This window comes from Sorex fumeus, unplaced genomic scaffold (genome assembly GCF_029834395.1).
Source record: "Sorex fumeus unplaced genomic scaffold, SorFum_2.1 ptg000044l, whole genome shotgun sequence".
Classification (NCBI taxonomy): domain Eukaryota; kingdom Metazoa; phylum Chordata; class Mammalia; order Eulipotyphla; family Soricidae; genus Sorex; species Sorex fumeus.
Genome location: NW_026606101.1, coordinates 8,759,245 through 8,786,096, shown reverse-complemented (window position 1 = coordinate 8,786,096; position 26,852 = coordinate 8,759,245). Strand labels below are relative to the sequence as shown.

General features: G+C 49.1%; 1 protein-coding gene across 1 annotated transcript in view; it reads left to right on the top strand.

Annotated features, from left to right (window-relative positions):
* Positions 1–26,852, top strand: part of CTNNBL1 (catenin beta like 1) — a 186,485-nt gene that overhangs the window by 19,411 nt on the left and 140,222 nt on the right. The window contains exon 2 of the mRNA XM_056121215.1: positions 25,112–25,300. Coding sequence (XP_055977190.1) covers positions 25,112–25,300 — 189 coding nt within the window. The remainder of the gene's footprint in view (positions 1–25,111; positions 25,301–26,852) is intronic.

Genomic DNA, 26,852 nt, shown 5'->3' with positions numbered 1-26,852 from the left:
TCTCCACATCCTTGCCAGCACTGGTCATTTTTACTTTTGATGGGTGGCAGTCTCTGTGTGTAAGGTGATAGTTCATTGTTGTTTTGATTTGCATTTCCCCAATGATTAATGTTATAGAGTATTTTAAAAATATGCTTCACAGGTCTTTTTATGTGCTTTGCTCTTGGTCTCATTTCCTGTCTCTTCTTCAACCCTAACACAGTCTTAGACTCACACATACACCAAGTTCTCTCAGGTTTGGTTTGGACACCCGGTGATCCTCAAGGGTTACTCCTGGCTCTGCACTCAGGGATTACTTATGGCAGTACTCAGGGGACCATATGGGATGCTGGGAATTGAACCCGGGTCGGCCGCATGCAAGGCAAACGCTCTACCTGCTGTGCTATCGCTCTAGCCCCCTAAGTCCAAAGTTTTGAGGGTTAGTAAATTCTTCCCCCACCTCCATTTTTAAAAAAAAAATGTTTTTATTTTATAAAGTAGTTCACAGTATTTGATTACGTTTAATATTCAAACACCAATCCCACCACCATTACACCTTTCCACCACCTTACTTCGGGTGTTTCCATCTCGAACCCCAATCCCTGCCCCAAAGCAGAACCGAAATAATATACTATTTCCCTCTAAGGTTGATTGCCTCCTGCTTTGAATCCCATCAAGTGTGGTTGGTACTCTTGGAGTTTGGGTCGGGTGTGTCCTATGAAGTGTTGCAGATGCGGCCTCGTGGTCCAGGAAAAGGTTCACTCATGGGTGAGGCTCGGCCCGAGTGTGTGGAGAGCTGCTGAGAGCGTGGTGGCAGTTGGGTTCTGGAGGTTTTTGGTGCCGGGGCTGGGTCCCTTGGGGTGGGGACGGATCTCACCTGCCCCCCCTCCCCCCCCAGGGTACCTGAGTGAAACAGCCGGGAAGGGGGTCTGGTGGCATGGTTATGGTGAGGATCATGTTATACTCCCTTCTGGGAGAGAAGGACATGTGATCTCTGTTAGTAAATTTCACTTGGGTTAATCTATTTTGGACCTTTTGTGCTCTAATTATTCAACAGTATTTGTTAACGTGCCTGTTAGGAGGTCAGGGAGGCAGCGTGGGTGTTAGGGCGCAGGGCATGTGCCTGCTGCCTGTTTTGTTGCTGTTGTTGCACTGCCCCCCGAGTCTGCAGGGTATACCCTGGAGCCCTCCAGCATCTTGGGGCTGGCTGTAGTGGTCTCTGGCACCGTAGGGCCGGATCAGCACCGCATCCCCAGGCCCTAGCATGGACCCGTATGGCTGGTATACCCAAAGCATTGCTGGGAGTGATCAAAAAAGATAATTTTAGGGACTAGGGCGATAGTATAGTGGGTAGAGTGCTTGCTTTTTTTTTTTTTTTTTTGGTCACACCCGGCAATGCACAGGGGTTACTCCTGGCTCATGCACTCAGGAATTACTCCTGGTAGTGCTTGGGGGACCATATGGGATGCTGGGAATTGAACCCAGGTCGGCCGCGTGCAAGGCAAACGCCCTACCTGCTGTGTTACTGCTGCAGCCCCTAGAGTGCTTGCTTTGTATGTGGTACCCCATATCATCCCCCGAGATAAACGAAGATATGGGGGGGGATGGGCTCAAGTGGTGGGGTCCTCTTAGAAAGTTCTAGAAAGGCTCTCTGAGGCAGTAACATTTGAACTGGAACTGAGGTTTGCCACTTGAAGAGCTATGGGAACAGCTTTTGATCCAAGGACCAACCACACACAGTTCCCTGGGCGGGGCGTGGGGGAGGGGGAACAAGCCAGTCCCTTCTGAGGCCGTATGGCCAAGAAGCGTTTCTCAGAGGCGACCAGATCGCCCCAGTGGACCCCAGGGACAATGGGGGAGCACAGGAGAAAAACCGGTAAATGGGAGGGCCACAGGAACGATGAGGGGGGTAAAAGTTAGGTCAGGGGCCCCTGGCAGGAAGCACGGTCACATGTGGCCCAGGGCCGGACAGGGCTGGGAAGCCTGGGAGTGGGCCTGGAGCGGGACGAAGGGACGGGAGACCTGGGCCTTTTCAGATTTCCTGTCAGTGCACTGGGAAGCGATTGGGGGCCTGAAGCCAGGAGGGACACAAGTTGGTTCATTTTTTAAAAAAGAATCAGGGTGTGTGTGTGTGTGTGTGTGTGTGAGACACAACTTGGTTCACATTTTAAAAAGATCAGTGCGTGTGTGTGTGTATGTGTGTGCGTGTGCGTGTGTGTGCGCGTGCGCGCGTTGGGGCAGTTGCTCACACACGTGCTGCAGGGGGCACATTTGTGGGGACCCGCAGGCCCCCCGTGCCGCAGCGGGGCCCAGCTGAGCCTCTGCTCGCCCCCGCTCTCCCTCGGATAATTGCTTTCCCGCCCAGGTTGTTTTCATCCTCTCCCCGTCCTAAACATTTCATCCAAGTCCTGGCTCCGTCGAGAAGCAGCCCTCTCCTCGTGCCAGGCTTGGCAGGGAAGAGGTGGGCACGGTGCCGTCTGTGGCGCACCCTGGCTTGCGGAGAATGAAGGGAAGCAGCCCCCGGCGGGCCCGAGGACAATGCCGCTGACCCCGCCGCACCTGGTGGCTTGCAGGAGGCTTTGGAATCTATAAACTTTATGTGCTTCTGCAAAACAGTTGCAGATGGTCCGGGCTGATGATTAAATATCGCGGCCGTGTTGCCCAGCTCTGCCGCGGCCCTCTCCACCATGCCTGGTTTTACATTCTAGCGGGTAATTAAAGGGGCACAGCCATTTCTGGTGACTTCCAGGACATCTCTTTCAGTTGGCGGAGGGGGAGCCTGCCGTTTGCTGCCAGTTGCAGAAGTGCCTGCAGTCAGCAGGACTGTCAGGGGCTCCTTTTTGGTTTCCCAAATTCTAGCAAAGATTTAAAGCAGCCCAGAGAGAACTCTCCCTGATGAAAGGAGATCATTGCCTGCCCTTGCCGCGTCTGCCGTTCCTCCAGAGGGAGCCCAGCCGGCAGACTTGTCAGAGTTGCTTGGCGGGGGCTCTTTCTCCTGAGCTAGCATACAGAGGCCCGAATGGGCGGAGATAACAGAAGTTAGCCGTGGTCCCCGCGTATTCGCAGAGGGACAGATTTCCTCTTGACCCGAGGTGTCCCTGAGGGGGGTGGGGGCAGAGCGGGGTGGGGGCACCACACTGATTCTTTTATTTTCTCAAAAATTCGATTCTGAAATGACCAGATAATAAGACCGACAGAGGGGCTGAAGCGATAGCACAGCGGAGAGGGTGTTTGCCTTGCACCCGGCCAACCCGGGTTCGATTCCCAGCATCCCATATGGTTCCCCGAGCACCGCCAGGAGTAATCCCTGAGCATCACTGGGTGTGACCCAAAAAGTAAGACCGACAGAGCAGGATTTTATTTTCTTTCATTAATTTTTTGTTTGTTTTTTTGGGCCAAACCCTGTGGTGCTTAGGCCTTGCTCTTGGCTCTGTGCTCAGGGATCGCTCCTGGTGGTGCTTGGGGAGCCGTCTGGGGCGCCAAGAAATTGAACCCTGGTTCGTTGCGTGCAAGCCAAATGTCCTGCTGCTGCACATTGCTCCAGCCTCACAACTCTAATCTGTGATGCTTTTCTTTAATGAAAGGAGTCGCTTAAGCACCACCTGAGCTGGGTTTTGTTTTTCTTTTCTGGCAGGGGGGCAAGTGTGGGGGGAGGCAGACCTGGAGATGCTCAGGAATCACTCCTGGCAGGGTTCAGGGGGCCATATGGAGTACCGGGGATTAAACCCAGGTCAGCCTTGTGCGAGGTGAATGCCCTCCCCGCTGTTCTGTCTCTCTGGCAGTTCTATTAGGCTCAGGTCTTGTTTCAAAGGCCCTGAGGCCGCTCAGCTGGCCAGTGTACACTGCCAGCCATGGCCCAGACGGGCAGTGCCCATCGCTGCCCATTGGAGAGCCCACACACCTCCCCCCCTCACAGTAAAACTGGGGAGCCCAAATCCTCATTCTTTTAGCTCCTTTTCGCCACCCTCTCTCCCCCCAAATATTCCTTTCTTCTTCCGTGCGGAGCTTAGAGGCACACAGACGGCCCGGTGGGGGTGGGGGAGACGCTGCTGCCTTCTGGCTGACATGCCTCGTGCCAGGGGCGCGTGGGGATTCCGTAATGAAGATTGCAAATCACTTTCCGTCCTCCTGGAGCCTGGCCCGTAATTAGGAGATTAAACATTTTGTTTAAATTAGTCATTTTTCCACCACCTCCTCCGTGTGCTTGAAACCACCATTAGCGCGAGATGGAGGCCAGTTCGGGGTCCGATGCGGGGCTCCGTGTTCTGGTTGTGATGGTCAACAGGAGGCCGAGGATGACTTATTTTAATTACAAAAGCAGTTTTTTTTTCACCCAGGCACACGTTGTATGAAACAGGCCCTTCTGGCCGTGTGAACTTTTTGATTCCTGAGTGCAGTGAGGGTAGATTTTAGGTTTTTTTTCTCCCCCCCACCCCCAGAAGTGTGAGGCTGAGCCCAAGGACAGTGCTGGGTAACAGGACAGCTGGGCTTGGAATGTCACCTCTGCCGCTTTGCCCCTAGTTGTCCCATTATCTGTGTGTTGGTGGGTGGAGGGCCCAGGTCACTTTAAGGGCTGGGATGCTCTGAGCTGAAACACAGCTCAGAGAGGAGCATGTAGACAGGGTCCTAGGTTCGGGGAGATTAAAAAGTGTCTGTGCCTTTCCCTGCGCCCTGAGGTGGGAGGAGTGAGACAAAGGCGGGCGGGCTGCCAGGCCCTGGAGTGCCCCCCAGACCTGTGTGGTGCGTGTGTTGCTCCTCTCGTCCCAGAGGCAGCCCTGGGAAGCCCGTTCAGAAGTAGTTGGACTCTGCTAATCGAGGGCTTGCACTCACTCGCCTCCATCCGCCGTGATTTCAGGCTGGCTCAGCGCACGGCCACGCAGCGCCTTCCCCGCCCAGGGCCAGAGCCCAGACACTCTCGCCTGTTGTGTTTTGGCCCTGGAGTAGCCCAGGGAGAGGCCACCATTGATAAATTCCAGGTGCGACTGCCCCCTAGCCCCAGGGAGAAGAAGCAGAGCCAGACCAGGGCCAGTAGCCTGCCAGTCCTGCCTAGCCAGCCCCTGCTGGGCCGTCGGTCCATCCTTCTCTCTCTGTGATTCTGACCCAAAGGCCAGCGGGGATCTGAATGCCCTTGACCTCCCAGCCTCCACAGGGCAGCGTGGCACGGAGGGGCCTGAGGTATGGATTTTCTGCACCAGGTGGTAAACTTCGCAATAGCGCTGCCAGCGCCCCTCTCTCGTAGGAAGAAGGATTCCAGGCCTGAGGCCCACTTCTGGGCGGCCGAGAGGGGGGTTGGACCTACTGCACACCTGTGCCGCCTTTCTTCCCGGTTGTTTACTGGGGCCGCCTGATTCTGCGTCTTTCTTCCACCGGGACTGAGTGTCCCTCTCGAAGTGGCTGCTGTGCAGTAAATGCTCAATTAATACCTCTTGACGGAAGAGAGCAAAGAACGAGGGATGAATCGGGCAGCGACTCAGCAAGCTGGTGGCTGAAGTGGGCTTTTCTTTCTATGTCAAGACCCAGCACCTTGTTAGTTGCTGTTTCCTTCTTTCCTTTACTGGAGGGAGGGAAAGTGAGTGAGGAGTGTGAGTGTGTGTGTGTGTGTGTGTGTGTGTGTGCGCGCATGTCCGTGCGCGCGTGTGTGCACACAGTGGTCGGGGCAATTAGGCTGTGTTTGTGAATGATGGTGGCCATGGTTATTGGACATGCTGGGTTGGGTCAGACGTGTCTTAAGTGACAGTGACCTTCATTAAAGCTGATTCCATTACTGAAGTTGCCTGAGAGTTGACTGGCTTTTTTTTTTTTTTTTCTTCCTCAAGACTGAGATTTTTCTCTGACTCTCAAGCTGGAGATGGATTGAGCCATTTATTTGCCAAAGATTTATTGCAAATCTCTCCCCTCTGGGCTGTAATTGCTGGTTTCTCTTTACCCAGCCTTAGAGAAGAAAAAGAAGATATCATATAGAACAAGATTAGTGTTTATAGAACAAGATTTGTATCGTATCCGGCATATTCATGGCCAGGTGACGTATTTTGCCGGTAGTTAACATTCGCTGGATACTTTCCCTGGTTCCGGCATCCCCCCTGTCCTAGCCCCGTAGCACCTTCGGGGGCTTTTTCTAAGGATGCGTCTAAGGCTGAGCGTGTGGCAACTTAGTGACAGCCACAAACCCCGGAGTCTGGCTCCCAGCTTCATGCTCTCCTCCCCTCCCCACCCGCCCCCTGGACAGCAAGACCCCGCTAGCACCGGTTTCTCTTGTGCTTGATGTTTGACACAGGTCTGGGACGTGGGCGGGTTCTGAAAGCAGAGAGTAGTAGGCGGAACTGCTGCAAGTTCCCTGAGGTTTAAATCGCCACGGGAAGCCCGCTGAGCGAGAGCGGAGCCTCTAGGCTGGCTAGCGGCTTTCCATCCCGGCTCTGTTATTTGCGAGCTCTCTGACCTTCAGCAGTTCACTCGGAAAGCCGGTTCAGCCCTGGCTTCCTTTCTTGTGGAAACAGGGAACCTATTTCCTGCCGGGCAGGGCTGCTTGAGGATTAAAAAGATAATGAAACGCTAAGTTCCTGGCACATAATCAGCGCCCCGTTAATGGTAACTATTATACCTCTTGGATAATCGCTCGGCGCAGAAGAAGCCATAGGAGGAATTCTTTATGGTTTCTTTAAACCCTGCCATTCCTGACCTTCGTGCCTTCTGAGCAGCTCTTTGTGAGATTTATATCTGACTTTGCCTATTGAGGCCTATCCTGGCTTACAACGTATGCAGCTTGTCGGAAAGCGATGGCTGACTCTCCTCCCAGTGTCTCTCTCTCTCTTGATTTTTTTTTTTTTTAGTCTGTACCAGGATTCTCAAGTTTCTAAGTAATTTCAGTTTGAGACAAGTGAGTAGGATTGATGTCAGGCTGCTCTAACACAGGTGTTATAAACAAGATTAAGAGGTTGTTGAAAAGATATCGGTGGAGCTCTGGGGCGAGCGTTCTGAAGTCATTCTAAATTGACAGCTAATGGGTAGCTTGCCTTGATGGCTCTCTCTGACTTGCTTGTAACTGACACACACACACACACACACACACACACACACACACACACAGAGTCTCGAAACCAGTTGCTGAACATTTCCTTTCCCTGAATTAGAACTTAAGGTCTCTTAATATGCAACAGTGTCTTTGCCATGCAAAAAAAAAAAAAAAAACCAAAAAAAAAAAAACCAAGCAAACAAAAAAAAAACACCCCAGTTGCCTTTGCAGTTTTTAGATATGTTAATTTAAAGCCAGCCACGTTATTTTGGTACCATAAGCCTGCCAAATTTCAAAGAAAAAAATTTAAAAAGGGAAAATGATTCAAAGCAAGCCTACTTACTAGTCTCTTGTTTATTTTTCTATACAAAATGCTTATTGCCTAGTTCTCCTATTTTTGTTTGTTTTGTTTTGGGGACCACACCCAGTGGTGCTCAGGGCTTACTCCTGGCAGTGCTTAGGGGAACCATATTTGGTGCCAGGTGTGGTTGCATGTAAGGCAGATGCCTTCACCCTGCCTTCATCCCTCCGGCCTCTTACCTTAATCCTTGGTAGCGTTTCTTCCTGCCCAGCAATGTATTAAGCAGTTGTCCCTGCCTGGTCTGCTAGCTGCTATTGCTAGCAATTTGAGTATCCTAACGTGTACTGAATTGGCAGATTTTGACTCCGAATCACTTTGAAATCATTTTCATTGGCTCTTGGGGGGGGGGGGGGGCGTGGTGGTGAGGATAGCGAGTCCCCATAGAAATTTGCAGAACATTTGCCCTGGCGGCCAGAGAAGCCCCTTTGACTGTATTCCACGTGGCTGGGTGGTCAGGTTCTTTCTGTATTTTTTTTTCTTTTTTTGCGGGGGTGAAGGAAGTATTTCTGACCTTAAGAATAACTCATTCAGCATCTTTGTCTTTATTGGGAATGAAGGTATTTTGCTAACTTTAGTGGTTTGTAAAGCATCTGGAAATAGTAAAACCTCTGAGTTGAGGAAAATAAAGTGCATCTTAGACAAAAGTAGACATGAAACCATCTTTTTTTATTGTCTTTGATGGACTTATCAACAGGTGTGTACTGAAGCCCTAACACCACACACTTTTTTTCTGAGAGGTAAATCGACACTCAAGTGCTGGAAAATATGTCCCATAATCAAACTGTGTTTTTGGCCTCTACAGTCTGAATTACCCATAATTTTGAAAAATATTCTTTATAACAAGACAGTCAGAATAAAGTTCCCTGTGAATTCTCTCTGAAATAAATGTGGTGGCTATTAGGTGGCTGGATTTTAAAATTTGTGTATTTTAGGTTTGTTTTTGGTTTTGGGGGGCCATACCTGGCTCTGCATTCAGGGATCACTCCTGGTGGGGTGTGGGGGCCATATGGGATGCCAGGGATCAAACCCAGGTCAGCCATGCACAAGGCAAGCACCCCTTTTTGTTGTACTACCTCTCCAGTCCCTGAATTTTAAATTTTGAAAGGAATAATGGTAATAGCTAATGTGTTTGGGTCTTGAAATAAAAAACCTCACTGGAACCCTTAGGGAATTAATGAATTATGAAAGATCCTGATTGTGAGGTATATATATGTACACACACACACGCGCACACACACACACACACACACACACACACACATATGCCCACAAGGCTCAACCTTTAACAACATATTAGTGATCTCTTATAGAAGGGCTTCATGGACCCTGGGTGAAATACAGCAATCTTCACACTCTTTCCTCTAAGGAATCTTTTTTTGGTAGCATTTTCAGCGCTTTTTCATAACAAACTGGTCCCGGAGGTCTTCGGCTGCTGGAGCCCTGGTCGGGGCGGGGAGGAAAGCTCAACCCGCTCCCCTCCAAGGGGTCTCGGCGAGGAACAGCCAGGTGCGGGGGCAGAAGACTGCACTGTTCTCGTCCGGGAGCTGGATTTTATAGTCTCTGAGTCTTGGCCGTTGATGGGATTACAAGGCGCCAGGGGGCCAGGTGGTGGGTGTGACCCCCGCCTACAGGGATCCCCGCCCCGACCAGGGCTCTGGCAGCCGAAGACCTCCAGGACCGACCACCACCATGCTGAGACCACTCTCCGCACACATGAAGGTACTGGCAGAGGGACAAAGCCACGCGGGTTCCGGGGCGGAGATCTCCAAGCCTACTCGGACTGGAGTCGAGCATCTTTCACCCAGATCCTCCAAATCCCAGTAGGCGGGGTCACACCCACCACCTGGCCCCCTGGCGCCGTGTAATCCCATCAACGACCAAGACTCAGAGACTATAAAATCCAGCTCCTGGAACCGAGCGGCCGCATTGGCGGCCGCGCGACATCTTATCAGGACATCTTTTATGACATCTTATTATCTCATTCCTACTTTGGACAAACTTGCAGGCTATCGATTGTAGCCTGCCCACAGGGCAGAGTCTGGCAAACTCCCCGTGGCATACCAAATATGCCAAATACCAGTAACAATGATGGGTCTCATTCTCCTAAAGAGCCTTGAATATAATCTCAGGGCTAGGATGAAAGAGACATTACTGGGGCCTGCTCGAGGCTATCGACGAATAACAGGATGATGAAATGAAATGAAAAAATGAAATTCATAACAAACAATACAAAATGAATTATTTCGGTTCTGCTTTGGGGCAGGGGTTGGGGTTCAGGATGGGAACATCCAAAATATGGTGGTGGGAAAGTGTGATGATGGTGGGATTGGTGTTTGAATATTAAATGTAATCAAATATTGCGAACTACTTTATAGAATAAAAAAGAAAGATCCTGATGTGTAAAATCCTAAAACGATCAGTTCCTCTTCTATGACTGGCTCTCACTTTCAGCCACCTCAGGTCTTGCCTTCTGCCTTCCTCCACCTCCCTTTCAGTTTTTTTTTTTTTTCAGAACTTCACCTTTTTCTCTCTTTTCATTCCTATCAGTTCCAAGTCGTACTTTGCCTTCACATCTTGTATTTGGAAAAAGGAAGACAGGCTTTTGTAATTGTCTTTCTTTGTTTTGGGGCCTCACTGGGCAGTGCTCAGGGCTTACTCCCGCCTCTGCACTGAGGGATCACTCCTGGCGGTGCTCCGGGGATCTTAGGAGGTGCCGGGGACTGAACCCAGCTTGGCCGGGTACAAACAAGCCGCATGTCCTACCCGCTGTACCATCACTCCCGAGGAAGACAGTTTTGAGTCATGATGATGTCTTGAGAGACAACGCCTATCAAACAATTAGCGATCTCCTTGCCCTGCTTCAGTTTTAAAGAACTGCCCGTGGCGTGGGGGGATAACCCCGTGTCTGGAGATTTCTCGGTCTCCAGGTGGGACAGAGCTGGGGTGGTGCGGGCTGCAGAGCCCTCACCTCGCTGCTCACCCAACCCTTCCCCGCTCTCCATCGCTCAATGCGCATCAGACTCTTAGGCCAACTTCACCAGCCAAGTGCAGTTACTCTGGACCCTTTGGTTTAAAGCTCCAAATTTGATAGATTTTTGCAATATTATTTAGTGCTGAAAGATTCATAGTAGACTGGGGTTAGTGGTAAGCGCCCCAGGTGGGCAGAAATGCAGGGTGGAATGGAACACGAGGGATTTGCACTGTTGGTGGCACTATGATGGTGATACCGTGTATATGATGCCTGTGGGGTGGTCTTTTCTGTGGCTGTGACCAAGGAAAGGGTGGTCTGGTGATTGGGTAAACTGCTTCTGTTTGAGTCTTTAAGCCCAGTTCCATTGGCTTCAGGCTCAAGTTTTGAGACTTCCTTTGAGTTTTCAGTTTACTCATCTATAAATTACGCGGTTTTTCTTTGAGCTGTGCCATGCTTATCCTCTTGAGTTATCACCTAGTATCACTACTAGTGAATTTAAGGTATAAGTTATGACCCGGGAGACACCCGGTGATTAAACTATGCAGGTGCAGAGCAGATGAATTCACATTAAATACCCAAGGTAGGCAGAGAATCTGGATTCATTGTCTGTATTCACGGAAGTGAATCCATTTGCTAATAGTAAGTTATGATTCCTAAGGAGTTTGTTGCTTTAGCCATCACGTCAGACATTATATGATAATCACAAGTAAATTTATTTCAAAACAGATTTTTTTGGTTTGTTTTTGTGCCACACTTGTCTCTGGCTTAGGGATCACTCTTGGCGGGCTTGGGGGACCATATGGAATGCTGGGGATCTAACTTGGGTCAGCAGTGTGCAAACAAGCGTACCCTGAGTGTACCCTGGCCCCCCTAAACAGAATTTTTAAAAATTTTAAATTAAAAAAAATTTAAACTCCATGATTTACGAAGCTGTTCATAATGCAGTTGTTTCAGGCACTTTGTGATTCAGTGTTCCACCACGAATCCCACCACCAGAGTGATCTCCACCAATGTCCCTGCTTCCCACCCACCTCCAAGAGGGCACTAACCAATCTACTTCATACTGCTTGTTACAACAGAATGGGAAATGGAATTATCAGAAAATCAAACCCACAAAAGTCAACCTGTAATAATTGTTGTATCTCAGTGCTGTTGCTAATATCATTGTCTGAGAATTTACTGATTGATTTGGTGCTGGTGGAGCCTTTTGTTCGAAACAGACTTCTAAAAAGTGAAGACCCCCGGGGCCAGAGCAACAGTACAATGGGTAGAGCTTTTGCCTTGCATCAGCTGACCTGGATTCGATCCCTGGCATCCCATATGGTCCCTCAAGCACTACCAGGAGTAATTCCTGAGTGCAGAGCCAGGAGTAACCAGGAGTAACCCCTGAGCACCTCTGGTGTGACCCAAAAAGCAAAAGAAAAAAAAAAGAAAGAAAACCCCATGCAGGGTGGCAGCAGGAGTTAGAACTCGGATTGGCTTTAACCTAGGCGAGGCAGCTGGGCTCTCTTTGATTTTGTCACCTTTAGAGTGTTAGCTCCATGCCGTGGTGGGGGGTGGGGGGGTGGGGGGCTGTCTAGCCAGGCTGGGTGGTCTGCTTCTAGTGGTGCACTGTTAATACCTATCAGCTGAGAAAAACTAGTTTTGTTTTGTTTTGTTTTTTTTCTTTTCTTTTTTATTTATTTATTTATTGAATCACCGTGGGAAAGGTTACAAAGCTTTCAGGTTTAGGTCTCAGTCATGCAAATATCAAACACATTTCCCTTTACCAATACTTATTTTTTACCATGAAAAACCCCAATAAAACCCCACCCCCCACCCCTCCCAGTCCCTGTGGGGCAGATGAATTCTAGTTAGCACTCTATCTGCTTTGATTAGATTCATTGTTTCAATAAAAGATTCACCACTATTATTTAGAGTTTACCCCCCACCCCCCCAAATCAGACATGCTGAAAAAGCATTGTGAAGTGATTTGCTTTCTACAGCTGGGTTCAAGAATTAAATGTTGGTTTTGGATTTCTGCTATTTTACTTATTGACCCTGGAAGTATTTCTACTGAAAGTCAGATAGTTAAGAAATTGGTTTCTGTGCTCTGGAGTCGTGGCCGTGCTGGAGAGCCGCTAGTGGGGGGCAACTGGTGGCCTCGGTAGGGCGTGAAGGGCGGACCGAAACGCCCCCCTTCCCATGAGGTTTTAGTCGCCCCCACTCCCCCGGCTCATACCTGCTGTCCACAAGGCTCCCATGCGGCCGCCATCTTTCTTTCCAGAGAGGAGAAGGCGACTGGGGCAACACCCTTTCCCCTCCGGACAGACATGATGGCCTGGATTAACGCATAGCCCGTTCACTTTTCTGCTCCAAGCTGCCGGGTTCTGCATTAAGTCCTTGTGCTTCTGGGGCTGTGGCCGTGCTGGAGAGCCGCTCGTGGGGGGCAACTGGTGACCTTGGTAGGGCGTGAAGGACGGACTGGAATGCCCCCCCTTCCCATGAGGTTTTAGTCGCCCCCACATCCCCGGCTCATACCTGCTGTCCACAAGGCTCCCATGTGGCCACCATCTTTCTTTCCAGAGGGAGGAGGGCGGAAGGGACCAACACCCTTTCTCCTCCGGGCAGACATGATGGCCTGGATTAACGCATAGTCCTTTCACTTTTCTGCTCCAAGCTGCTGGGTTCTGCATTAAGTCCTTGTGGTTCTGGGGCTGTGGCCGTGCTGGAGAGCCGCTCGTGGGGGGCAGCTGGTGACCTCGGTAGGGCGTGAAGGACGAACTGGAACGACCCCCTTCCCATGAGGTTTTAGTCGCCCCCACATCCCTGGCTCATACCTGCTGTCCACAAGGCTCCCATGTGGCTGCCATCTTTCTTTCCAGAGGGAGGAGGGCGGAAGGGACCAACACCCTTTCCCCTCCGGGCAGACATGATGGCCTGGATTAATGCATAGTCCGTTCACTTTTCTGCTCCAAGCTGCTGGGTTCTGCATTAAATCCTTGTGTTTCTGGGGCTGTGGCCGTGCTGGAGAGCCGCTTGTGGGGGGCAACTGGTGGCCTCGGTAGGGCGTGAAGGACGGACCGGAATGCCCCCCTTCCCTTGAGGTTTTAGTCGCCCCCACACCCCCGGCTCATACCTGCTGTCCACAAGGCCCCCATGCGGCTGCCATCCTTCTTTCCAGAGAGGAGAGGGCGAATGGGGCAACACCCTTTCCCCTCCGGACAGACATGATGGCCTGGATTAACGCATAACCTGTTCACTTTTCTGCTCCAAGGTGCTGGGTTATGCATTAAGTCCTTGTGTTTCTGGGGCTGTGGCCGTGCTCCAAACTTAACTATGATTTTCAGAGAGAAACGTTGGGTGGTTTACTTCCCATGGTTCACTTTGTATATAAAGAGATGTCGCAGCCGCGTGGTTTTGAGGAAAAGTCCTAGTTCCCGCATACTCGAGCTGTGCTTGTAGAGGCTTCTGGTCACCGGGGTTCCATCTGGGGGAGGCGGGATGCGGTACCTACCCCATCTGGGACTTCCCGGTGATCTCGGCTCTTTTTGGAACCTGTTTTTTTTTTTTTTTTTTCCTTCGGGATCTGTGGATCCCGCCCTCCATGTAGTCCTTCTCTTCGGCTGAATGCCAAAACTAGTTTTGTTTTTAACTAAAAACCAATCATCCTGTTGACTCCTTGAACCTGAGATTTATTTAAAATCCCTCCAACTCTTCTTGGAATAACTTGCTTTTCAGGCCCTACGCCCTGCCGGCAAGCGTTAGTATGTTTTCTGTTTTGAATTTATTAATTATTATCATCATTAGTTCGAAGTTTGGGCTGCACCTGGTGATGCTCAGGGCCTACTCCTGGCTCTGCACTCACAGGGATCACTCCTGGGGAACCTGATGGACCGCCGGGGTTGTCCATACCAGGGTATGCGTCCTCCCCGCTATGCTCCCTCTCGGGCCGCATTTGAATTCAGGTGCAGGGCTCTAGACTGCCTGAATTCTTGGTTACACTAGTAGAGGGTCTGCACCTGTGCTTCCGTTGGCCATGGCTCTCTTTTGGGTAGCCATGGACGGGAGGGGAACCTTAACCTCCATCAGCGCAGCCACTGATGTCCTCTGACTGGCTGACTCGCACGACTCCCTGCTAACATTTTTGCTAAATTCATTCAGGTTTTGCTTTGTCTTTGACTTTGAGCTACACCCTGGCTATGCTCCTTCCTGCTGAGTTTGTGCTTAGGGATGGTTTGTGGCAGTGCTGGGGTGGGACCTTGTGTGGTGCTGGAGTTAGAACTCAGGTTGGCTTTAAACTTAACGGCAAGTGTCTTAGCCTCTGTATTCGCTCTCCATTCCTGGTATCTTTTTGAATCACTGTACTGTCACTGTCCTCCCGTTGTTCATCGATTTGCTCGAGCGGGCCCAGTAACATGGTGAGACTTGTAGTTACTGTGCTTGGCATATTGAATACGCCACTGGGAGCTTGCCAGGCTTTGCCGTGCGGGCAAGATACTCTTGGTAGCTTGACAGGATCTCCGAGAGGGGCGGAGGAATTGAACCCAGGTCGCCCAGGTCATCCGCGCGCAAGGAAAATGCTCTACCCGCTGTGCTATCTCACTGAAAGTTTCCTCCGCATGCTTCCCTGACCCCATCTTATTGTGTGCCCTCTCCTAATCCATCTTCTTCATCACCTTTCTTAGAAGCAGTCAGTATTCAAGATTTGGTGATCAAAGAGTAGTGCACCACAGTTGATGGGGTGTCAAGTAGAAGGCAATGAGATCTTGATTAAAAAAAGGAAAAAATTAGCACACAAGGCTCAACCTGTCACAACATGTTAGTAATCTCTTATACAAGGGCATACTGGCTCCAGGGTGAAATACAACAATCTTCACACATTTCCTCTGAGGGGACGTTTTCGGATCAGTTTTAGCGGATTATTCCTAACAGGCAGTACAAAATAAATTACTTAGGACCTGCTTTGGGGGTGGTTTGGGTGGTGGTGGGAAAATCAGAAATAATTGTGGTGGGAAGTTGTAAGGGCGGTGGGATTGGTGTTGAAATACTGAATGTGATAAATTACTGTGAACAGTTTTATAAAAATAAAATTAAGGAAGTTTAAAAAATTGGCATTTATCATTATTGCCAGCGTTAAAAAACAGACAAAATTTGGGGCTGGAGAGACAGTACAATGGTAGGACACTTGCCTTGCATGCAGCCGACCCAGGTTCACCCTGGCCTCCCATGTAGTTCCTCAAGCCCTCCAGGAGTGACCCCTGAGCACAGAGCCAGGCTTAAGCCCTGAACATTGCCTGGTGTGACTCAAAAGAAAAAGTAGCTACGTATGCCTGTATCTGATGAACAATGAATCTTTTTTTTTCTTATTATATTTTCCAGTAAACATTCTTTAAATATCTTCTTTACATATGTCTGAGAATATGTCTAGTGTGTGTGTGTGTGTGTGTGTATTTACATATATGTATATGTATGTAAATATATGTATTTATATATGAGTTTAACCTTTGTAAGAGTTTAACCATTTGGTTAGTACTTCATTTTCTTTTCTTTTCTTCTGGGTTATTTTCTTTTTAAAAATTTTTGGGGTTTGGTTAATACTTGTTAATATTTTAACAGTTCCTATTTCTCCGTATCCTCACTAAACTTGCTATTCCCAGACTTTTATTTCTTAATTGTTACCAGTCTGGTGATGACTTAGGGTTAATGTGCATTTTTCTGATTTCTAACTGCCTTAGGATCCTCTTGTTGAATTTTGTTGAACTGCTCAGTATTTGTGTTGGAGTCTGTGATCATAATTGCGATCGTAATCCTGGCGAAGAGCTGATATTAAGTCATTTCTAAACGTGTGGCATATAATCCCAGTTTATTTGTGTTGGGATTTGCAGTTAGGAATCATTAAAAGAAATGGAATCGTTGCCCTCGAATTCTCTCCAAAGTATTGTTTGTTTGGTCTTAGTCTCCCTTATCTTACGGAACACAGTCCTGCCTGTCAACAGCAATTTTATAGACGCAGCACAGAGAAGTTTGGTGGTTCATCTAAGGCCCCCGACTTCTTGTTTTGTTTTGATTGGGGGCCACAGCCAGCGGTGCTTGGGACTGACTCTTGGCTCTGTGCTCAGGGATCACTCCTGGCAGGGCTTGGGGGACCCTATGAGGTGCCTGAGATGGAACCCGGATTCACTGCATACAAGACAACCCCTCTTCCTGCTGTACTCTGGTTGCAGCCTCAAGCCCAGGGCACTTAGATGCTTCTCGCAAGCCTGGTCTGCTCTGCGTGTTGGTCTGCTGTGCTTTGCATGGAACTTGTTCCTTTGAGGTCAGTGCAGTTCTGTCGTAATTGGATTGGCGTGTGATACTCCTCCAGCACCTGAGAGTGTGACGTGGAGCTTTTATTAGCTTAGTAAACATTTCATAAGTGGATGAATGAAAGATGATGGTTCTGGTGTGTCTAGGCAAAACATTCATAATAAGTCAGCTAAAATGCAGGTAGCTTCCCTTCTAATGATTTTGCAAGGATCTGCCTCTGTTCGCCTTGATAAATAAAGTAAGCGCATCAACATTCAATTTTCTGATATAGCTGCGGAATTAATCAGAGAAGTTGTCAAAGTAAATCATGGATTGCTGAAGTATAGTTTGTATTTATAAAAATGAAATCTGCACACCCTTTGGAGGTAACACAGACATACGTATAATCAGGCTTAACAAGGAACAGGAAAAAAATTTTTTTTGGCGGGGGGGTAGGAAAAACAGATTAAGTAGAGTCTTCATAGCTAGTGATTTATTTATTTAGTTAATATTTTTAGATCATACCCAGCGATGCTGGAGTTCACTCCTGGCAGTGTGTGTGTGTAAGGGGTGGGCGGGGGGGTGGGGTCAGCGGGAAAACTGTGCTGGGGGTTGTGCCCAAGGCTCCAGGATGTGAAGCCTGCACTGGGTCTTTGAGCCCTTTCCCTGGCCTCCAGGTAGCTGGTGATTAAAATCATAAATCACGCCCGCCTTACTTGTGAGCCAATCAGATTACAGATCAGAGGAGAGACTTAGTGACTTTGAATTTTGATACACAGATGTGCTCCCCTCTCACTGTGGACATGATAAAACTCCAGGAACAGCCTTACTGTCTCTAGTAGGTTTTTGTTTCCGCTTTTTAAAATCGGAATTAAGCCGATAAGGGCTCTGTTTTGTATTTGCAAAAATACTGCTTTGAGATTTCAGTTTCCTCTCTCTTCCCGAGGGTAATACAATGCCATGATTTTTTTCTTTTGCAGCTTTCAATCTTACAAAGGCCCTATGGGTAATTGTCTATGAATATCTAGGATTTTCACTTGTAATTCTTAAAAATATGATAATTATGATGATGACGCTGACGATCCCCTTTTCTTTGGTCTTGCACTTTTGGGGTTATACTAGTGCCCCTCGCATGCTGTTTTGTGTGATTGTTGCCATAGTCCTTCGAGATAGGCCGCGTTTTCTGTCTCTGATGACTTTAATCCTAATTATGAACTTTGGCTGCTGGTAGTTGCCGCATTAGAGACTGTGAGCCTTTTTCAGTTCTGGTGCCTTAAGCAAATTTGCAAGGGAGCCCTGATGTTAACTTTGGCAGGTTTCATGCCTGCAAATATTGATCGAGCCAGAAGTCCTAGTTGTAAAATGTCACCAGCGAGTGTGCAGCCTGCAAAGGCAGGGGAAAACTCATTACTGCAGCTCAGCTGTAACTTCTGGGTCAGGCCGCTCACCACCATCTGGCAACAGCGAATGTTTGAAAACTCCCTTTTATTCTGACAAAACGTAATCAGGCGAGGTTAACAGTAGATGATGTCTGAGCATTTTGAATTGGTGAGACCAGCCTGTCCAGAGGCTTGGGTTTGTGACATTTCTTCCGTCGAATTACTTCAAGAGGCACCAGAAAGCTTTAAGATGATGAATTCCCAAATTCATGACTGGGAGGAATTTTTAATTATGTATATTCTCCTTTGCCTCCTCGATTCCGTGGGCACCCTGTGGGGCGGGGTGGTGGGGACATCTCCGTGGAAAGTGTTTATTCTGAAAAAGAAAAAGGCCGTGACAGGAATGAAGAGGTTTACTGATTTTTAAATATGCTCAGGTTTTTAATTTAAATATGAGTGTTTTTCAATACCTGTTTTTAAATCACTTCTTTGGGCAGGCGATTAGGAACTAGAGATGAAAATTATAAATTGAAAGGTTTTTTTTTGGACTCCGTTTAATGAACTCACTTGAGTGGTCCAAAGATGGGGGAGATGGGTTTCTGCTTTTTGGAGGTGCAAGGGGAGCCTCAGCCTGTACCAAGGTGTATAAAAGGGGATGAGAGCCCCGACCACTGACTCCTAAAGTCTGTGTGGACCATCTCCCAGGCCCCAGACAGCACTGCAGGCAGCTGTGAATCCAGACACACGCACCCGCGTTCTCTCTGGAACCATCCTCTCTCTGTCTCTCAGTCATGGAGGGTGTTAATGTTTAGTGTCAGTAGGTCTTTTTCCAAGTGATTTGAAAAAGCAGCAAGAATGTGGGCCTAGCAGATATTTTGACATTCAGAAGGGATCGCCATTTAAAGACCTGGTTTGTGACAACCTTCTTCCTGTCCTTGAGGTACTTTTCTGAATCTTGACTGGTGAAGAAAGGAAGGCGGGAAGCAACCCATGCTGTCTAATATGAGCCAGACTGTGCTTGACACTGTAGAAACTCTGTGTGTGTGTGTGTGTGTGTGTGTGTGTGTGTGCGCGCGCATGCCGAGTGCCGTTGCTAGATCATAGATGGAGAACATTTGAGCCCAGAGAATTACTTCTTTTTTGCTTTTTGGATCACCCCCAGCAATGCACAGGGTTGCTCCTGGCTCTGCACTCAGGAATTATTCCTGGCCGTGCTTGGGGGACCATATGGGATATTGGGGATCAAACCTGGGTTGGCTGCGTGCAAGACAAACGCCCTACCTGCTGTGCTGTCACTCCAGCCCTAGAGAATTACTTTGCAGGATTGTTCAGTTCAGGGACCCAAACTTTCTCATGTCACTTCAGCATCTGGGATATCTCACCCACACTCGTCATTCCAGTAGGTCGGACACCGTCCGTGCAAATGGACTGGCAAGGACCAGCCCCGGCATGGGCTCGGATTAGAAGCCTTTACCCGTGGGTGGCTGTTTGGTTTTGACTCGACTGCGTAGAGCAGGGGGCTAAGTCTGTGTTCTCATGGTTCAGTACAGCTACTTACCCGTATCTGCAGCACCATTTTGTTTTTGTTTTTCCCCCAGTCAGCCTTGAGAGTTAGCCCGGAAGGAGGAAGAACACTGATGGGAGTTGGAAGCCTTTGACTTTTGTTTGCCATGGGCAGGACGGTTACTGCAGTGGGTTCCGAGCTCCCCACGGCTAGCAGTGGAGGAAGCCGGGTCCCTTCATTCTGCCAGCTCAAGTTTCCGGGGCTTTCTCATTTTTGGATATTTAGGAAATAGTCCTTCATGCCCCATTCTGCAGGCTCTTTTCTGAAGTTGTCTGGGATTCTCAGTGCTACACGAAGAACTCCTGATTATGAAAGCTTTCTTAATGGCATTGAACATACATTTTCTGCCATTAATGTGAAAGTAGCTTTTATGAAAATTATGCCCTTTCTTAGCCAGTAATTTGGAATGTTGAACTATATTTAGAAGCCCCCCCTCCCCAAATATACATCGACACTGTTGTATTCTGATACAAATGTGCTCGTCGCATTAATAATTATACTTGTGTTTTCATAATTTATCATAATGATACCATTATTGCTTATTATAGAAATCCCCTCTCTTCCCCCCTCACTCCCAAGTCTAATTGAGGTCGAGACAGACCATAAATGTGATAATATAGATTGCATGCTAAGAGGAAATGGAGTTGGTTTCATAGTGGAGTTTTAATTTAGGATTCGTTCTGGTGATGTAGCCTCTTCCTATGGTACATTACTTTGAGCCCAATATAACTGCATGTTCCCACAGCCCCTCATTATAGCTACAGCTTCTCACTGCTTTTTAATTAAAAAAAAAAAAGAGCGAGAAAGCGAGAGAGAGACAGAGAGAGAGGGAGAGAGGGAAAAATGAAACCCAAAGCTTAGCTTGGATATTGTCTGGGTACACAGGGAGTATCCTTGGCAGATTGCTTATTTAATTTTTTTTTTAACTCTTTCAAAGCTTTCATGGAGATGTCTTGATTTCTTTTTTCCAGAGGGAAATATCCCCATATTCCCCTCCCCCCTCCGTGCATAGATAACCTCCTCCTCTCTTCGTCCCCCCCCCCCCCCCCGACTTTCCTGACACTCACACATTCACACAACCTCACACACACCCGTAACACAGTGGGCTTGCTTCCAGATTTTTGGCATGGAAAGTCAGGACCGCTTGCACACATGGAATCTCGGGGCTTGCAGCAAATGTGAACCCTTGAGCTGTCCTCGAGTGTCTGGGTACATGGGGGCAAAGCCCAGTGAGCACCTAAAGTGCTCACCAGCAGCTAGGAAGGAAGGCAGGGTATGCAGACAATTGTGGAATTTCATAACGGCGAATCCTCCCGGCACATCCGAGGTTAAGAGTTAATCACTCCCCGCCCCCAGGTCCTGTGGGCAGCAGAAGCAGAGAAATGACTTTATTAAGAACAATTTCTTTTGTCATTCCTTCATCGACTTGAGGGATTCCGAGCACCTTTCAGAGATCAGAACAAATTAATCGCCCCCGTGATTGGTACGAGAGGTCCGAGCCGCTTGGGACTGGCGGTGGGGGGCCGAGGGGGGCCTGGTGCTCGGGGCCCCTTCTCTGACAGGCCTCGAGTGTTTCCTCCCCTTCCTGGGCCCTCAGGAAGTGGAGTCGGATTGACGCCGCGGAGCTTCTTTCCCCACTCGCTTGGGTTTGCTCGGTTTGGTATTGTTGATTGCTCTCTCAGGGGTGAACACGGGGCCGCGTAATTGTGCAGTGTATTGCAGACTCAGGGCTGCACCATTTGCATTCGGGGCCTTTCATAAACGGAATCCTCGGCCCAGGTCATGCCATGTGGCCGGAAGAAACAATCGCGCTTCAGCTTTAGTAGAGAACAGGGATATCTCGGCTGCAGGCCCCTCAATTTCTGCTACCTAGTGTGATTTCCTGGAACCGACGAGTGGATTGATACACTCCACAGTGCATGTACAGACCAGATTCCGAGACCCGGGCTGCAGGAAAGGAGTCGCGCATACGGTGTTAGGAAGTTTTCACACTGATTTCCTACCGAAGCGCACTGTTTGGGATGTAATGGATTCTTTCACAATTTTTTTCTTTTCTTTTTTCTTTTGCTTTTGGGGTCACACCTAGCAATGCCCAGGGGTTACTCCCGGCTCTGCACTCAGGAATCACCCCTGGTGGTACTCAGGGGACCATATGGGATGCTGGGAATCAAACCTGGGTTGGCCACATGCAAGGCAAACGCCCTACCCTCTGTGCTGTTGCTCCAGCCCCAATTTCGCAATTTTTTTAGACCTTTTTGGGCATGCGTATGCTGCCTAAACCCATGTGTTGCTTGCGCCCACATGGCCGGGCACATGTGGTGCCCGAGCACATGTGTCACCCGCATCTCCCCTCTTGAGATGTGGACTTTCATGCTTTTTCGTCTAATGCTGGGATGTGTGTAGGGGCTCTCTCCGCCCTTGGAGAAGCCCGGCTTCTCTCGAGCACATTACTCTTCTCTGTCTCTGTCTCTGTCTCTGTCTGTCTGTCTGTCTGTCTCTCTCTCACACTTTCTCTCTTTCCTCCTTCCCTTTAAAACCTCCAAATAAAAACTGTGTAATTAAAAAAAAAAAAAGAAAAACCCCAAACCTTTTTGTTGTGTTTGCTTTGGGGGCCATACCTGGCTGTGCTCAGGCTCACTCCTGGGGCACCTGAGGGGATGCCGGGGATTGAATCTGGGATGGCTGCATGTAAGGCAAATGGCCTTACTGCGGTGCTATCTGGACGGATGACTTAACCAGTGTGGTCTGAGCAAGGAAGGCCACTGGCTGGCTGGCTGCTTTCTGTGTCTGGGTATAGATGCTGCGTGACAGACCCTCAACGCTGTCAGTGAGTCCCGGCAGACCCACGAAATTGATGCTGAACCGTCGGAAGGCACTAAGGCAGTTTCCCTGGTTGCCGAGAGAACGCTTAACTCCTTTCCATCCCGAGAGAGAGATGCGTGGGAGCCTAAAGGAGGCTTTTTAAGTTGTGCCTCAGCAAAGTGCTGTTGGAGTGAAAATTAGACAAGGTAGAAATCAAGCTCCTCCCGCACGGCTCGCTGGTTTGTTGCAAAGACATGGCTCCGAAGGAGGCAGCTTCAGAGAGAGCCGGGGCGGCTGTCCTTTCTATTCCTGCCCTTCTGAGCTGGGGCTGTATTTAACTTCCTCCTTTTCCTTGTGGCACACAGCCTTCCCTTCTCCGCCCCTGGAGAGAACCAATCCAGAAATATTTCTGTGGAGAACTGTGGATCCCGTGCCCGGCCTGTGCTAATCAGAATCGCAGCGGGCCCTGTTTCATGAGCCTGAAAGAATGAGTATTCCGTGGGGGCTGGCGCTCTGCACCTGCCGGTAGGGGAGAGTTCCAGTGAGAAGCCGGCCCTCCTGTCCGCCTTGGCTTTATCTTCTCAGGAAACCAGCACCTTTTGCTGGTAGCCCATGGTTACTGGCATGGCGGATGGCGGCTCTCTCTCTCTCTCTCTCTCTCTCTCTCTCTCTCCCCCTCTCCCTCTCTCTCCCTCTCACTTTCTTTCTCTCTGTGGTTCTCTCTCACTTTCTCTTACTTTCTCCTTTTCTTTCCGTGGTTCTCTCTCTCTCACTTTCTTTCTCACATTCTCACTTCCTCTTTCTCTGCCGTTCTCTCTCTCAATTCCCCACTCTTTCTTTTCTTACTTTCTCTTTTTCTCTCTCACTTTCTCTCTTTCTCTTTCCCTCCCTCTCACTTTCTCTCTCTGTGGTTCTCTCTTTCACTTTCTCACTCTCTGCATCACACTTTCTCTTTCTACCTCTCACTCTCCTCACTTTCTTTTCTCTCAGCGGCCCACTCTCACTTTCTCCCTCACATCCTCTCACTTTCTCCTCACTCTCACTTCCTCTTTGTGGTTCTCTCTCCCTTTCTCACTCTATCTTACACTTTTTCTTTTCCTCTCTTACTTTCTATCTCACTTTCTCTCTTTGTGGTTCTCTCACTTTCTCTTTCTCTCTCACTTTCTTTCATTTTCTCTCCATCTCTCTCTCTCTCCGTCTCTCCTCCTCTCCTCTTCTTCCTGCTGCTCCCTTTCTTCCTTTCAATAGAACCTGAATACTTGAAATGATAATCTAGTCCAGGGAGCCTCGGGACACAGTGAAAGACAGCAGGTGTTACCCCACAAACCAAACTGTCAAGTGTGAGTGTTCTAAAGTTAGACTGGCGGAAGCTCTGGAACGTAGAGCCAGCAGGGTACGTGAATACGGAAGACAGACTGTCAGCCCTGGGCTGGTAGGGGTCCAGTCACACGTGGGTTCCGAGTGACAGGGAGAGGTGGCCATTGGCTTTGTCCCGCAGGCTGTCCAGAGTGAGTGTGGCGTTTTCTGCTATTTGGTAGCTGAGCACATTCTGCTAAGGACCCATCATACTGTTGGTCTCTGTGGAGCAGCCTTAAAAATAGATGTTTCGGGGCTGGCGCGATAGCACAGTGGGTAGGGCATTTGCCTTGCACATGGCCAACCCGAGTTCGATTCCCAGTATCCCATATGGTCCCCCAAGCACCGCCAGGAGTGATTCCTAAGTGCAGAGCCAGGAGTAACCCCTGAGCATCGCCGGGTGTGATCCAGAAAGCAAAAGCAAACAACAAAAAAAGATGTTTTGTGTTGGGGGAAGACGGAAGCGTAGTTGAGAGTTCTTTCACTTTCAAAGGCAGACCTCCTTTTGGCGCAGACCTTCAGTTATAAGTTCTGGATGAACTATAGCCAAGAGTATTGTATTGTATGTTAGAAAGGTGCTAGGAGAAAAGATCTTAAATGTTGAAAACAGAAAGCAAACAGATAGCAAACAAAGAACCCAAAATAATTCTGTAACGTGATGGGGGTATTGGCTACTTCACTGTGGTAATGATTCTTCAGTCAGGGATTCTGTGGCAGTGAATGACGGCTTTGCACGTCATAAAAGCTTCCTGGTGCAGTTACTAACAAGAATGGTGGAAGATTGGTAAACAGACAGACACAACCTTAGAAGCCATTTACAGATGAGGAAACTGAGGCCGGGAGGAGTTGAGTGATGCCGTCGTGCCAGCAGTGACCCAATCTGAGGGGAGACGTGGTGCTCCTTGAGGCCCACAGTGGTGCCTTACTTTACTAAGAATTGGGGATTTGCCAGGCTGAGGACCCACGGAGGCTGCATGGATAATATTCTGTGTGAATTACTTGTGAGGGAGTGTAATCTTTCCTAGCTGTTTCTTGTGCTGAGGGGTCGATGTTAGGAATCGTATCCTAAAAAATAGCCTAATCCCATGCTTCATCTCAATGTGACTCTTTTTCCTGTGATTTTTAAAAAATTTTTTTATTAAATTTTACATGTACTGGGATTTTGTGAAGTGGCAGAACTTAGCATATTCAAACAAACAGACCAGCCACCTTGTTGGGTGACTTTCACCCTGTAATCTGCAGAATCACAGCGGGTCTGAAAAAGAACCTCTTAGCGCGTTCTCCAGATATGTGGGAGGGTGGAATTTTTGCTATGGTGCCTTCCAGCTGGGGGATTCTTGAAAGCTTTTCAAGTCCTTGCTGTCAGCGCCCTTCAACCATCCTCTGCAGCCCTTAAAACTTGGCATTTCTTTTCCCTTATTAGCCCAACAGGGGCACCAAGCGACCCCGGGATGATGAAGAGGAGGAACTGAAGATGCGCCGGAGACAGGCGGGCGCTCGAGAACGGGGCCGCTACCGGGAGGAGGAGGCCACGGTGGTGGAAGAAGCAGATGACGACAAAAAGAGGCTCCTTCAGATCATCGACCGCGAGGGCGAGGAGGAAGAGGAAGAGGTGAGCTGGCCCAGACGGGCCCCAGGTGGCTGCGCCGGCCGGCCCTGGCGTGGGATGTGCAGCATGTAATTTCGAGCCAAACACTTTTCATTTCTCTGCAGTTCCCGGCTCTGTTGTAGAACGGGCTAAGAATACTTATTTCACAGTGTTGACAGGGAGGTTAAGGGGGATAATGGAGTTGGGAAAGCCTTTGCAAAGTGTAAAGAACATTACAGAGGGGGCTTTTCAGCGGCTCCCGGCTCTGGGCTCAAATCGAGGCCCCCAGCACTGGCTCAGCCCGGGTGTCGATCAAAGGGGGGGCTAAGGTGGGTGTCATCGGTCAGACTGAGCACACTTGGCAGGCAGCTCCTTGTGAAAGAAAAGGCACTTTTGCTATTGAATACGGGATTTCCTTCACTGATGATGATGGGGTTATGTCCCCGTAAAAGTTTCCTTTATCGTGTTGCCCGTCAAAATGCACTTACATCCACCTCACCTGCCTCAGAGGTGCTCAGAACATTATGTTAGTCCAGAGCTGACTCAAAGCCTCGAATGCAGAGCCTGTCTAATAACCATGTGGCCTCTCCCGAGTGAACCGTTGAGTCCCGGGCTAGGGTGGAGATGCTCTGTAAAGTATCATTTGCTCCCGTGGCCTTGTGGTCCATGGTTGATGGGGAGTTGGGCTTGCCCACTGGCATCAGCAAGTGAGTAGATTCATGTGTTTGGGCCACACCTGGGTTACTTCTGGCTTGGCACTCAGGGATCACTCCTGGGCAGTGCTCAGGGGACCATATGGGATGCCGGGAATTGAACCGGGGTTGGTGACGTGCAAGTCTAGCACCTTACCTGCTGTGCTATCGCTCCAGCCCTCCATGTAGGGTTTCAGTTGAAGTCACCACCATGTTATAAAATGGAAAAAAAAAATCCTAAATCGAACCATTGTAAATCAGGACATCCTATATTGTTGATAGTCTTTGAAAGAAGTGCAGAGATTCACTGAATTAGTGGAAGGAGAGTTTTCAGAGCAGGGAAGTGGTGTTCACAGACGCCGCGGAGGTAGAGGAGGTCAAGGGCGTAGTTTCCGGTGCGTCTGGAAGAGTGCCAGTCAGGGAAGGAGGTGCCACGAGCCTGTTTGCCATTCTGGAGATTCCAAAAACCTTTGTGCTCCCTCCTGCCTCCGGGGCCCGTGTGCCTTTGTGCCCAGTGAGGCAGGGCGCCACATTTCCTCCCGCCCTGCATGGCTTCTTCGCCTTCAGAGCTCAGTTCAGATGTTTTCTCCTTAGTGAAAGGAGTCTTTTCCACCTCTGAGGTAGCCCTGCATGTCATGCATTCTCTCTCTCTCTCTCTCTCTCTCTCTCTCTCTCTCTCTCTCTCTCTCTCTCTCTCTCACACACACACACACACACACACACCATAGTCTGTGTATTGTCTGCATCACGCTTACTATGATCTGAAATTCCTGCCTGTTTATTTTCCTTCTTTGTTGTCTTCTCTCCAGCCTCCTGTGAAAACAGGAGCCGGCTGTTTTTGTTCACAGCTGTGACGCTAACCTATTAAGTGTAGACCCTTTATA